This window comes from Vanessa tameamea, chromosome 17 (genome assembly GCF_037043105.1).
Source record: "Vanessa tameamea isolate UH-Manoa-2023 chromosome 17, ilVanTame1 primary haplotype, whole genome shotgun sequence".
NCBI lineage: Eukaryota > Metazoa > Arthropoda > Insecta > Lepidoptera > Nymphalidae > Vanessa > Vanessa tameamea.
The window spans coordinates 5,469,395-5,483,955 of NC_087325.1; the positions used below are offsets into that span (position 1 = coordinate 5,469,395).

A 14,561-nucleotide genomic window follows, 5' to 3' on the forward strand; every position below is an offset into this window, starting at 1 on the left:
ATGTTAAAAAGTCTCAATCGATCTATCTTTTTTTAGCATTTAGATTTATTACACTAATTACTGCATCAATGTCAGATTAGTTATCATCATCATCACGGATACTTTCTTTAATATTAATGTCTGTGCCTCAATATCAGTGTGATAATAAAATAATTTAATTGGTGGTAGGGCTTGCTTCTCCTCTGGGTAGGTAGCTATGGGGTTTTTTTAGGTACAAAATAACAATATCCTATACTGACAGTCTTACAGGAATTTATATTTTATCAAAATAAACAAATTCAACAAACTTTAATAACTATTATTTAAAAATGAAATTACATTGGTAATGTTGTTATTGTCGTTAGTCAATTTTTTATTATATATTTATTAATAAAAATTTAAGTGAAAATTGCCAAATATATTTATTTACAGTCAAAATAGTCTAATAGTCTTAATTTAAACTACACAAATTGCTGTAAACTATACTTAAAAGTAATTCAAGGTCAGGGTATACAACCTGTACGAAAGAAGACTAAAAATACACATTAATTAATTGATTCGATATTTTAATACTAGGCAAATAAATTCAACAATTAAGAAAAAACTTAAAAAAAACCGCTTAGGTTAGTTAAGTTACTAGATTTTATCAATAACACTAATTTGAAATAAATTGTCTCATACTTTTAGAATAACAATTTGTATATTTATTTAATATCATACCTACTTTATATGCCTTATTAGAAATTCACATTAATAATTCTAAATATCAATTCTGGCGATAAAAACATGGCGATAAAAAATCGTCCCTAATACATATAATCCTCTTAGGTGATTCAATTTAATAAACGTCTTAACTTTAACTATATATTAATAAACTAACTATATTAATAAATATCTTTAAACCATCAACAAAAAGTCAAACAACGCTTTCCATATTTCTAATATCAGAAACTATTCCTTAGAAACCTTCCTTAAAAATCTTTTCTTTGTGCTAAAAACTCCAATTAATTAATTTACGTTCTTACCTACTACAAACAATATAAAATATGGATATGTTATTATTGGTATTATGTATTTATAAATTTAAGAATAATTGCAGCTGCCTTACAATATAGGTAGACAATGCATACTCACAACAATATTAACAATTAACAAATTACTGTCTCAGTAATAAGTGTGGACCTAGTAACTATACCTATACTCTCCTATTCTTTATATTTCCATAATTCATCATTTTTATATTCCGTAGTAAATTAATTGAATTCCATTTGTGAACTAAATAACAATTGAGTTTCTTTTCAGTTCTTAATGGTAACTTCATTATTAATTGGTGGTAGGTAACTTCACTTAGTCTTCTTTCGTAGACAAACATACTCAACATTTTAGTTCTCTCTAAACTGATGATAATATGTTATATATATTTATCATTAGACTATAGTCTAAGATATTTTTAAATAATAGATGACAATACACAATTATATATTTCTACTACCGTATGTCGTATGTAGAACTGGCTTTATTTCATAGTTAGGAATTTCCAATGGAAAATGACAAATTTCTATACGAAAATTATATCCGCTTAAGGGAATGAGTTTTCAAAAATACTGACTCGTCTAACTTTTATTTATAAATAGAAGCCTAAAAACAAATTGTCATTGTTTCATGACTTTTCTAAAATGACTTCCTTAGTCCTCACCGCCATAAAATAACGAAATCATCTGCAATTATATAGGACCTCTGGTGAAGGTAGTGCGTTAGTCATTCTGTTTTAAAATTTTAATAAGTAGATATAGACAAGTATTTGTAATAACTTCGAATGTCTGGGCGCAGCTTTATAAATAATTCCATCTGACGCTAAACCGTCAAAATCAATTTACAAAATGACAAGAAACTGCAATACGTCATGCAATGAACTATTTGTTTGATATAAATATTTCATTAAATATTAACTCTTTTTATCTCATCACCCACGCGTATTTTACGGATCTCTAACCCTTGGTTTCCTCCTGTTGAGATAATTTTGCTTTAATATAATGCTATAACAGTGCTTTTGGAACCATTGTTATAATCAGCCAATATTGATATTTAATGTTATAATGAATTATAAAGTATTAAAACTTCTGGTTTTTTTACTTTTAGTGAACATAAAACTTGTGTTGTCATTATATAGCAAAACTTGGAATGAAAGTTACGAAAATAATAAATGTCCTAAACTTTATCCAAAAAATTTTGACAACCATATGCCAGTGGGTAAGTACAGTTTTGTTTTTTATAAATAATTTGTACTTTACTTAGATAAAAAGATTGAGTATCTAAGAAAGCCTTTTTTATCAATAAATTTCTGAAATATAGCAGTTCATTAATTGTCTTGCATATGCAAAATAAATAGTAATTTATGTAAAACAACAAATATCTCTAACTTTATTTTTATATAAACAGGTAATTTAACTGCGGGGAACTATACTGAGAAAACAGACTTAAAGGGTCTTAGACAGTGTGTGATGGCATGTTGTCTTGAGGACTCTTGTAATATTGTGTTCATTGTTGAGTCCCGCTGCTTCCATGTAGAATGTGTTAGTGATGAACTCTGTCTGCCTTTACCCAGAGTTGCGAGTCGAAAATGGGATTCACATGTATCAATGATCCTCGTAAAGCCAGTTTTGTCCAATGGTAAGTTTTTATTAATTTCAAATAGGATGCTTTCCTAATGGCCCAATAGCATATAGATATTAGCACTGTATATTAACCATCCCTTACAACACCAATGCACCACCTACTCTGATCAAGATGATGATATATCCCTTTGGTTTGTTGTTAAAAATGTCTATAAATAAATCATTATTGTAAATAATAAAATATAAAACATAAATGAATAAATATAAGTTATATTGGGTTTATTGGAAAAATCAGTTGATAGAAGTGTTATAATATTGTTTCAACATAAAAAGTCTATCCTATGATCCATAATAAAGTAATTTGACTTTTTTACTTAATATAAGAAACAATTAAAATATAATTAAACTAAAAACACACTACTAAATAATTATTTAATCATTGCAGAAAACTGGTCAGATATTCTAGATCAGTCTAACTTTAGAGAATTGAATAATAATTTTTCACCAGAAGATGAGTCAATTTATTCATTCTCCAATCACCGTAATGAACTCGCAGATGATGACGAATCAACTTTTCTCACTCACTTCATTAATAATCTGCCCAATATAGAAGAAGATGATCGTCAAAATTTTGAAAAATACACAGACAGTAACGACAATGAAATGATGTTGGCATCAAGATTCTTAGAAAAAAATTCTTGTGAAGTAGGTGCTGATGATTGTCCCTATAATTCAGAGTGCATACCCATTGGTCTAAAAATGCAAAATGGTATTTGTAAATGTGTGATGGGTACGGAAGAAAATGCTCAAGGTGCTTGTGTTCCACACAGGCCATTTTCTAAGGGCCCCACTATACCAATTGAATCTATAAAAAAAAGTGATAATTTGATATCAGAAATGAGAACAGAAGATCTAAAAGCTGATAAACCAGTAACAAGACAAAATTTGACTGTGTCAATTTCATCGAAGGAAGTAAATATAAATATTTTATAATATTTAAATGACATCTAGTAAACCTTGATATTAAATTATTTGTTCTTATTTAATGGTTATTTCAGGTACAGCTTCCTGACAATGAAGTGACTTTAGCTGCCTACACCATCCCAGATGAGAAATCAACTATGAGTCATTATAACTATGTGTGGACACTAGTGGATCAACCTAAAGACGGATTTACAGGTGAATAATTAATTTGTGATTATTTAAATTTAATATTATTGATATATGTACTTAGATATTGCGGTTTTCTATTAAACTGACATTGTTGGTCTTGTAATTAAATAATAAGGCTTCAGTTCAAGATCCCAACACAAAACCTCGGCACGGCCATTAAAAAGTTATTGAGTCATTCCATTGAGAAATTAGTAGTAGCTCAGTATATAGAAATAGGCTTTGCTGTGCTTCATAAGGCACATAAAGCAGTTGTTCCTGCCCCTGATTTTTTTCCGGTCGTGTCGGATTTGCATATAAAAAAGAAAAAGAATTAATTAACAAACCTCAAAACTTAGTAAAATGTCTTATTCGCAAGTGTCTAAGTATAAGTACTTACTGTACACGATAAATATTAAAATAGCACGTAAAGGTTAGTCCCTTTCACTAATAACTTTACTTAATTTCGTTTCATCATGTAAAATCATGAATTACTTAAACTGTCGTGTTTGTTTGATTTTGATGAAAAGATTATATTTCAAAACTTGCAAGATTATATTTGGTTTGCATTACATGTCGTAAACCAGAAATATATCAATTGCAAAATAAAATAATTATGAATAAAAATATTCTCAATGGAAATTGAACAAGGATTGCATAATAAACTGCGGGTAGAAGCTCCTTCTATAGCTAAGCTTGAAAATAAATATAATAAAATAGGCTTTAGTTTATAATCACTGTATGCATAATTTTTTTGTGGTATATATTTTATGAATGTACTAAAATATTTATTCTATTTCCTATTGGAGTTTGTGTTTACAGTTTGCAAAATAAATGTTGGCTTTATATATAGACAATAAAATAATAATGAAGTTAACTTCACCCTCTTGATCTCTACTTTCATAGAGCATAACTATGTTTCGTTTAATGAAACTATATCCAATAATAATCCCTTTTATTCAAGTAAACAAACAGAAAGGCAATAACTCTTATCTACATGTGTGTAGTGTTTGTTTCATGATAAACTGTCTATAGCCATTAAGTTTAAATAAAATAATAATATTTTAATTTTGGTTCATGTGTTACATTCGAATTACGTACATTTACGAGAACATATACGTATTATTAAAAAACATTTCTACTTTCTTACAATAGTGGGAAGAAGCTCTGATTTATTTCCAATAATATGCCTAAATATTATAAACGTAATAATTATGTATGTGATTATCTTAGTAGGTATTTTTTATAATGAAATAGTATTCAAATATTTGACAGGATGTAATAATATGTGTGTATGTAATATATATGAATGTATACCCTTATAATGTTATTCAATACACAAAACAAACCTTTTTATTCATTTTAAATGTATTTTTGGTTTTGTCTGCAATATAGGTAATATGAACCAAAATGCGGGAACAGTGACTTTGACGGATCTCAAAGAAGGGCAATATAGGTTCAAGGTGACAGTGAATAGTACAAATTCATATGGTGAAGCTTTTGCGAATGTGACAGTTCTACCACCGAAGCGTACCAATACACCACCAATGGTCGTCATTACACCACAGTCGCAGAATGTCAAACTACCTAATTCTGGAGCTGTTTTGGATGGTAGTGCAAGTAAGGTAAGATGAAATGTACGAGGGGCATTCAGTTTCGAATTAAGACGACTACGAAATCCTAAAAGGTTTAAAAAAAATTAGTTTCTTAGTTTTGTTTAAATAAAGTCCAATAAACTACTCTTAAATAGTATTTAATTGCACCTTGAATTTAAATACTAATAATATTAATGTCACAACGTCCATGAAATTGACTAAAGTGCAAAATTATATATGATTTTATTAATTAGGATGATGACGCAATAATAGCATGGCATTGGGAGTTGACATCAGGCCCGATTGGATACCAACCGCCATTACCCGATGGACCCACATTAGTCTTGAAAGATCTAAAGCAGCCAGGAAAATACACATTTAAATTGACTGTTGAAGATTCTGACCATGTGAAGAATTCAACCACAGCTAATATAACCGTAATTAATCATACGGATTATCCACCGGAAGCGAATGCAGGTAACAAACATATAAGTACAGTAATAGCATGTAAATATTCTAATGTGAATAAAATACTCCTCTTTTGGAGAGGGCTTGGATTCCAATCCAAATCCAAAAGAGGAGTATTTTATTAAGTTGGTAAAATATTACCTGATATTACTGCATTACTATAGCCACTTTGTCATAATATAAATAGTAATAAAAACCAATTTGATCTAATAGGCTCTTTTTTTTCAAGGTCAAGACGTGATAATATATTTACCAAACAATAACTTAACACTAAATGGAAGTTTGTCGACCGACGACCATGAGATCACGTCCTGGGAATGGACCAAGGCCGCCGAGGACGAAAACAAAGCTGTGGATATGCAAAATACGCACTCGCCATACTTGCAGGTTTGGATTTAAATTCGCAGACCGCTGAAGTTTTAGCACAAAAACATAAGGAATTTCTATAATTTGTAAAAAGGAAATCTATAGGCTGGATTAAAACTTGACATTTGTTCATTACAAAAAAGAAATTTTTCTTAATAGGAAATAGTTATTGATTAATAATCATTACATAAAAATAGTAATTAAAAGAACATAGTAAAAATAGAAAACTTTAATATCAACACTACTACTACATAAACTCTCTGAGAGTAGCAATAGATAACTAGTTGGGCGCGTTATCGTGGACTGAATTAAGTGAATCCTTGCTAAACGTTTGTGACGTCATAATGCTAATGAACATTTAAAATCTCCCGAATCAGCTGTCCGTCTCAGACACAAATTTCATGTTCAACTCGGTCATAACTTGGTTTTTGTTATAAAACTTATGTAATTGAATATATATACATAAAAAAAAAAAAAAAAAAATTGATATTTTCACTAATGACAATATGATGTAGCCTAATGTTTATTTAAAAACAATGCAAAACATTCCAGCTGTCGAACCTGTCGGAGGGCGTGTACACGTTCGTGCTGCGCGTGACGGACTCGTCGGGGCAGACGTCGCGCGCCGACGTGCACGTGTTCGTGAAGCCGCCCACCAACACGCCGCCCGAGGCCGGCGCGGGGGACGACGCGGTGAGACCTCGGCCGCCCTTTGCTGCGCACTCTCTTGTCCGATGTCCCGTCCCATCGTAGTCCGACCGAAGAGTTCAGGCGCATTAGACCACCGAGTCAACACAAACAACTTTTTAGCGTGTCCATAGTAACAATATAATACTAAATCGATTGGACCTTAGCAATATAACCATTCAGAACTTTTTGGCATGTGAGGAATAGATAATGCGTCTTATAATGCCCTTGAGCAGAAATTATATTCTAATGATAAAAATATATATATCGTCTCTATTAGATCATCTGTCATATCAACGAGGAACTTTATAACCGTGATATATGAGCGTATTTTATGTAATCGGAGGGAAAGCATGAGGATTATGTATGTTGTGTAAATTATAAAGGGTTATTAACAGCATGACTATAAATGTGGAATTAGTTATAAGATATAACTATACATAATGATAATGAGAAAGATAAACTATAGTTTGATTAAAATGATATTTAAAAAAACATTTTTTATATATACAAAATAATTGTATATATAAAATGATAATGAAGTATTTTTTACAAAATATTACCCTAAATAGAATAAAACTAACGTAAATAAAATCATACTTCATTCTGAAACGGTAATTACTTGATTAATTACTTTTTCTTGTTTCATTCAAACTTGTATAGAACATTATCATTTCAGAAAAAAAATGTTTTTCAGATTTTCCTATCTTCCCTAACTATCTAACAATCATATCTGTACTTCTATTTACCGACAGTATCGGCTTTACTTATAAAAGTTTAGCGAGTGTTTAGTTCAACACTCATGTCTCTCCCTCTGGCATTATTCATTTGGCTTTCGAAAGAAGAAGACAAAGCATTGTTTAAGTAATCACTCCCTAAACAACGTTGATAAAAAAGCCGATATAGTCTGATTACTCTCTTAATGGAAAATAGACTTAATAAAAATCACTCTATCTTTCCTTCTGCTTTATGTAAAAGCTTTTGAGTTATAACTATCTAAACCAAACATTTTTCGATTGCATCGACATATAATTTTATATACTAAAATATGATGATGTGAACAGCTAAATCGTCGATTGGATATGAAACCTATATAAGGTTTATATAGGTTTCATATCTAATCGACGATGAAACCTATATTTATAACGTTAATTCAAGGTTTCCTATATTAATGATTTCCAATAAATTTAATGAATATTATTGACTACAACAAGTCATGCTCATGCTAATGGTAGCTTACGATCCCAAGTAATTAGGCCGGTGGTTTCTGTAATTGCAGTTCATATCGCTTCCTCAAACATGGATAACCTTGAACGGTTCGACGTCGCACGACGATCACAGGATCGTTGCGTACACTTGGCGTTGTCTCTCCGGACCCACTAACTCTAACATTGTCGGCTTTAACGAGTCCATCGCGAACGCGACCGCCCTCACGAAGGGACAGTACGTGTTCTCTCTCACCGTGCTCGATGATAACGGAAACTCCGCCAGCGATAACGTTACGGTTACTGTGACTCAGAGTAAGTGTAACTTCATCTTATAATTTGTAGGTACAGTTTTATTCATTTGAGATTATATTTTTTTATTAAGAGAAAGTGTACACTTAAATGCCTTTAAATTTAAAGCTTCGAGAACGGTATCTTTGAAGTAAATAATTTGCGCATTGCTGCACCGATTTTAATACTTGTTATTTCAAAGATTGCACGTTACATGAGTTTATAGTATTCAAAAACGATTCGATTAACGAATATGTAAATAACTTGGTTTGCGGGCTTTACGGGCTTGGACAAGTGCATTTGATTCGTTGACGTGTTATCTAGCGTCTCTGTCCCTTTTTATTCACATCGATGTGCTACATGATATTTCAATCGATGTGTAACTGGTCCAGGCCCGTAATTGTATATTCCTAAGGAGTTACATGGGAAATTTTCGTTCAGGTAAAACATATATCTCAATGGTTACCATTAAACAAAACCATATATTATTTTTATTTTCTAGTTATCGAATAACTTCTTTACCCATATTAATTTTGCACGTCATATTGGTTTATAATATTTTTTTGTGAATTGTGTTTGTATATAGAATTGCATGTATCGGCATATTTTATTTCTTACGTTTTGGTGTATCAAAGATTCTTTACACTTTTAAATCTCTAAGTGACCTATAAAAGCCAACTATTTTTTTATAAATAAAGGGGGACGTGTTCACTTAAGGTTTAAAGTTTATTTCCCAACGTTGGTCGCGTACGCATGAGTCAAAATGTCATTCAACACAGGCATACTTTCTATGTTTTCTATACTGCCGAGCACGAGATTAATATAAAAAAGCATGGAAATCCACTACCGCTCGTCCAGACGAATCAGCGGTCTTCGGTACAGAACGCTTCTTCTCATTGTTACCAACATAGTATAGTTTCGAATAACTTGAAGTTTTGTGTTGACACTGAGCTGATGTTTGATTGGTATTGAGCTTTGACTGGGGAGCATTGTGAAATGTTTTAGGAGATCTATCATACATTAATAGTATGAATAAATATAATATCTCTGTCATCCATACTACAGGCAAATGCCTATTTTGGAAGACAGAAGAATCACTCAAAATTGTGACACTTTTCTTTCCAATAAAGTTATTTTTATTATTATTAAATACATAGGTACTAGGAATAGTAGTTGTCTTTGTGCTAACCGCCTGTTTCTGTTATAGTCAATTTATATTTGTTTTATTGTTGTTAGTTTGGTATGAATATTGCTTTTAGCAAGCTTTCATGTGACTGTCTTCCTTTTTTTTTCTTTACGCTTATTACATTTTAATAGCAAAGATAATTTATGGTTTGAATCAAATGTTTATCTTGTATGAATCATTGCCCAGAAACTGATATTATTTAAAGTTTAATTTCATTTATTCATAACATATCAATTTATAACAAAATCATTTAGTTCTATTTTTAAATATTTTCTTTTCTATTCCTAATGTCATCAAACTAAATTAATTTCAAACTGCAGATAAAAATAGTCCTCCGAAAGCGGACGCTGGAGGAGATCAAGTATTAAACTTGCCACTATCGGTTCTAATTCTAAACGGCTCGAAGTCGTCCGACGATTTTCGCATCGTTTCATGGAAATGGACACGGTCCGCGTCCGGCTTAGCAGCCGGCACGGTTATACTACACTCGGATACAAAACCAGTTTTAATGGTAAGTGATGAAACAATAAATATTTTTTTTAAGCTTTTGTAGAAGAGCTATGTATGTATTAAGTAGTTACTTCATGTATTATATATAAAAATTGTACATTCCCAAAATTTTAAGTTTGTGTATTGTAAGTATATTTATTTATTGTTTTGTTTTATTTGGAATTATTTGTACCATATTTTCTGCGGTTAATTTATCTTATCTGTCATTGCATAATTTTAGCAGTTAAATAATCTACATCAATAATACATTAGAAATTGAAGGTAATGTTTGTTCTTAGTGGACTAATAAATAAAGCATTTTTTTTTAGCTAACAGACATAGAACCGGGAAGATATGTGTTCGAATTAACAGTAACGGATGATCAAGGCGAATCCGACAGAGACACGGTCAGCGTCCAAGTTAAAGCTGACCCGTTGGAAATGAAACTTCTCGAAATGACTCTCAACGTTCCGATTTCGACTTTCACAAAGAGCCAACTCGATTCTCTCGTTCAAAAAATGAACTTGCTAATAAAAGATGACGTGACAGTTAATGTAACAGAAATCCGAGGCGAAGTGGATACTGGAAACACATTGATAATATACTTTTTATCAGAAAAGGTATGAAGTTTTAATTTTATTAATAATTGCCGTTTATTATGTAATAAAGTTCTTGCCTGATGATATATCCAAATTTTGTAAGTGTGTAGTGTGTCCAAATTCATATTAACTTTATAATATAGCACGACATTTCTTTGAAAAAATCAAATAGTTCTTCATTTGCATTCGCGTTGTTCGTTTGTTTTTTTTTGACATCATAGTTTCTGTCGCAGTGGTAAAAGTAAAATTGACTGTTACTGTCGAATTTGAGTTCCGCGGTGGCAACAACGCTGCGTAGACGACACATAAGGACCAGCCGTCGCCAGTGCATTTATCCTCTATGGACATATGTCCTTTAGACCCTTGGCAGTCTTGCAAACATATTGAAAAGCCTGTAAAAAACGTGGCCCATAAATGGTCCACCGCACAGCTTGGAAACTGATTTGCAAATATGTCAAATGATTTAGTATTATGTAAAAATTTACATAAATTTTATTCAGTAAAGCTTCTACGAATACTCTTAAATAATAATCATTTGGCAATATAACACAAAATTTAAAGCAATCACCAGTTCGGAATGTAGATTATCCTAGGCGACAAAAGTAAACGAACAGCCGATAAAATACACGTAACGCGTATCTGCAACACACGTGCAACGTGCCGCGCAGGGGGTCGCCGCGGACGGCATGTGGGCGCTGTCGCAGTCGCGCGCGGCGGCGCTGAGCGCGGGCGCGCGGCGCGTGCGCTCGCTGCGCTGCCTGAGCACGTGCTCGGGCCGCGGCGTGTGCGAGCAGGCCACGCGCACGTGTCGCTGCGACGCTTTCTGGATGCAGAGCTTAATCACGCAGCTCCAGCCTGATTCGCAGCCCGATTGCGGTGAGTCACGATTTCAAACCTTTTAATACAAAGCTTTCAATCATTTATAGGATGATTACCATTTTTTCAATATCTTTAGTGTTCGTTTATTCAGATGAAGACTAGTTTTTTAGTACAATTATTGTTTATTTTAAATTATTAACCCAAATTATCTATAATATGAATATATTTTCAAACGATTAAACAAAGGGAAATGATTAATTAGTTATCTTTCACACCAGCTGGATCTGACGCAGGATGTATATGTATTAGAGGTCATTAAAATCATATCTAAATTCACAAAAAAAAAGTACGTATATAACGCAAAGCAATTTAATTAATAGATAAGAAATGAATATTGTCAATTGAAACAAATGGATGAGGGTTATAAGTTTTGCTTACGATTACGAATTACGGTCCATTGCAACTAAAGTTACGCTGATTTTACTTACTCTTAAATAATATATTTAGTGCGATAAAAGAATAATTTTCGTTTCTTTTTTTTTCTAATTCACGCAAAACTACGCGAAATTTTACTGAGTTTTAGAGCTTTGTCCAAACCTCCTCTGGGTAGATACTCCACCCACTCAGTTATTCTACCCCCGAACAGCAATGTTCGAATTGCTGTGTTCCAGTTTGAAGGACGAGTGAACCAATGTAACTAAACACAAGGGACATAACATCTTAACTCCAAAGGTTGGTAGCGCATTACGATGTAATGCTTGGTATATACTTACAGCAACAATGTCTATGGGCCTTGGTGACTACTTACCATCCCACCATACCGCCCTACTGATATAATGAAAAAAATAAGAAATAAAACTATTCATCTGATTTTATTCAAACTTTCATATTATTTTAGTTTATAATTTGAAATGAGTTTTATATGTTGTTACAAAATATTCGGTCCGGGAGCTGTCGCAGCGTACGCTGCCAGACTAATTAATTTGTACAAAAACTATACTACAGGTCTTCAAAATGTCGACAAAAAATCAGCGATCATAATCACTTTGATATTATCACGTTTATTTAAATTTTTGTTACTGAAATGCACATCAGTAACTAAAATGTAATATAACAATAAAACAAAATGACACTGCGACCAAAAGCAAATAGTTAGTCGGCATCGCAACCGCGCCGTGTCCGCAGACTGGTCGGTGGTGTACGCGAGCGTGTGCGGCGCGGCGGCGCTGTGCGCGACGTGCGCGGTGGGGTACGCGTGCGCGCGCGCGCTGCGCCGGGCCTGCGCGCCGCGCCCGCGCCGCCCCAACTACCGCCTGCTGCCCTTCGCCGACCACGAAGAGAAGCCCTGTGAGTTACGCTCATTGAAGTGATTCATTATTTTAATGAAAACGATAATAAAAAAATATATAGATTACGTCTTAGTTGCGAAATCCGATTCATTGCGACGATATTTTTAGAAACCTCTCGGGCGCTAACCTTTCAAGGGACCCGACTTAGCATTACTATTCGTTAATAGTTTGATATGTAATGTTTGAATTCAAATGGATGGTTATTTATTCTAGATGAAGCAAAGAAATGATGATACCGCTGAGCTGCTATTCGCAATTAATCGATTAAAGAACACATTATATTGTTTCAATGAAAGCACAATTATGTTTCTTTATTATTTATATTTCAGTGCGATTTTTAAAGTATTTCGTGTCGGCTTAATGAAAAGTTCTGTTTTGCTTTACAACCAATTTATGTAAATTTGTAACGTATTCCTTTCATTTCAGTCACAAGCAAAGCCCTTTCTGAAACCGACACCGATTCGGACGTACTATACGAAACCAAAAGCAAAATGACCTCATTTGGGTCGCGTTCGATGAACGGTGAGCTAGCACACGGTAACGGCTGGAAAAACGGACATAATAAAATGTCGAGAAAGATAAAAACGTAGCTCCGTTATATCGTGGACTTATCTCCACGAAGTCTCGACCATCATGTGATAGAATCAGTTACATAGCTTCGTAACATATAAGACCAACAATTACGCTATTATTTTAAATGATCTTATTATTGCTTTTGAAATTGGTTTGATGGAACATCATGTAGTGTTCCTATATTCTACGTTATATGAATAATAAAATGAAGTTATTTTTTTAATAACAATCATTTGTCTATTTTTTAATGTTAAACAAAGATGAATACTTGCTATCCATCAGGTCTTAGTTACGCCTACAGATTCCGAAGTAAATTCCGAATAATGTGTAGTCTATTTCAATTAAAGTATAACTAAAAACAATCGAAACATGAAAATTACATTCCAAAATGTTCTTAGAAAAAAAGATATTTAGACGAAAATTTAATGTTGGAGTAGACTACTAAAATATTCAAAAAAAAAATCACTTGCATTAAATGAACTAAAGGTCGTTGTGTTAACACCAGAAACAATAACCATGGCTACAATGACGTGAGAAGTGTTCATCAAAACTTTGTAAATAAAGGTTAGAGTTCATTTCTTTCACGATGTGTTTACGAAAATACGTGTAAATTCTCTTGTAGGTTACATTATTCTCAAAAAATACGCACATACCTTTGTTTGTAAATTACAATACATCCAGTATTAATTTTATCTTAAACATTACATCTTAACAATTACAGTATTCTCGCATAGGTAGCTGTGTGTACTTGCAGTTTTTATAATAATTGACTTTAATTGTTCACCTTGAGGCTTATTATGCACATATATTGATTATGTCATTTTTATATTATGATACTGATAAATTTGTTTCTGTTTTAACTATGTATGTTTATTTTTGTATATTTATTTAAGGACTAGTCTACTTTTAGCTTAAAAAATCGAATGCGCATTTTTACTTTAATGTACTTATTTTTACCTAAAGTGAATCAGTAGCTTGATGAAAGGCTTTGACATATACTGATTAATTATAATTAGAAATAAGTGTTAAATTTAGAAAAACAGTAGAAAAGTTTTGTCAAAATGACATTATATTCTAGTCGTAAATATAGTGATACATTTAAATAGAGTATTCCCAATTTTATATCATGTGAAATCAGTGTTAATTTACAGTATAATTTTATTTAATAAAGAATTAAGTGCTAGAATGATA

The 14,561-nt window shown here is 32.3% G+C and overlaps 1 protein-coding gene across 1 annotated transcript; it reads left to right on the plus strand.

Moving 5' to 3' along the window:
• Positions 1-1,851: 1,851 nt before the first annotated feature.
• Positions 1,852-14,556, plus strand: LOC113400265 (dyslexia-associated protein KIAA0319). Its single transcript, XM_026639775.2, has 14 exons — positions 1,852-2,229; positions 2,419-2,649; positions 3,040-3,566; positions 3,653-3,773; positions 5,139-5,368; positions 5,593-5,815; positions 6,036-6,193; positions 6,725-6,865; positions 8,139-8,379; positions 9,862-10,052; positions 10,360-10,650; positions 11,298-11,505; positions 12,634-12,795; positions 13,224-14,556. The coding sequence occupies exons 1-14, from the start codon at positions 2,076-2,078 to the stop codon at positions 13,385-13,387; spliced, it is 3,042 nt and encodes a 1,013-aa protein (XP_026495560.2). The 5' UTR covers positions 1,852-2,075; the 3' UTR covers positions 13,388-14,556.
• Positions 14,557-14,561: the final 5 nt, after the last annotated feature.

Coding starts and splice junctions, on each gene's coding strand:
- LOC113400265 (XM_026639775.2), top strand. CDS start 2,076: ATGAATTATAAAGTATTAAAACTTCTGGTTTTTTTACTTTTAGTGAAC. Junction 3,774..5,138: donor ACCTAAAGACGGATTTACAG/GTGAATAATTAA, acceptor TCTGCAATATAG/GTAATATGAACCAAAATGCG. Junction 10,651..11,297: donor TATACTTTTTATCAGAAAAG/GTATGAAGTTTT, acceptor CGTGCCGCGCAG/GGGGTCGCCGCGGACGGCAT.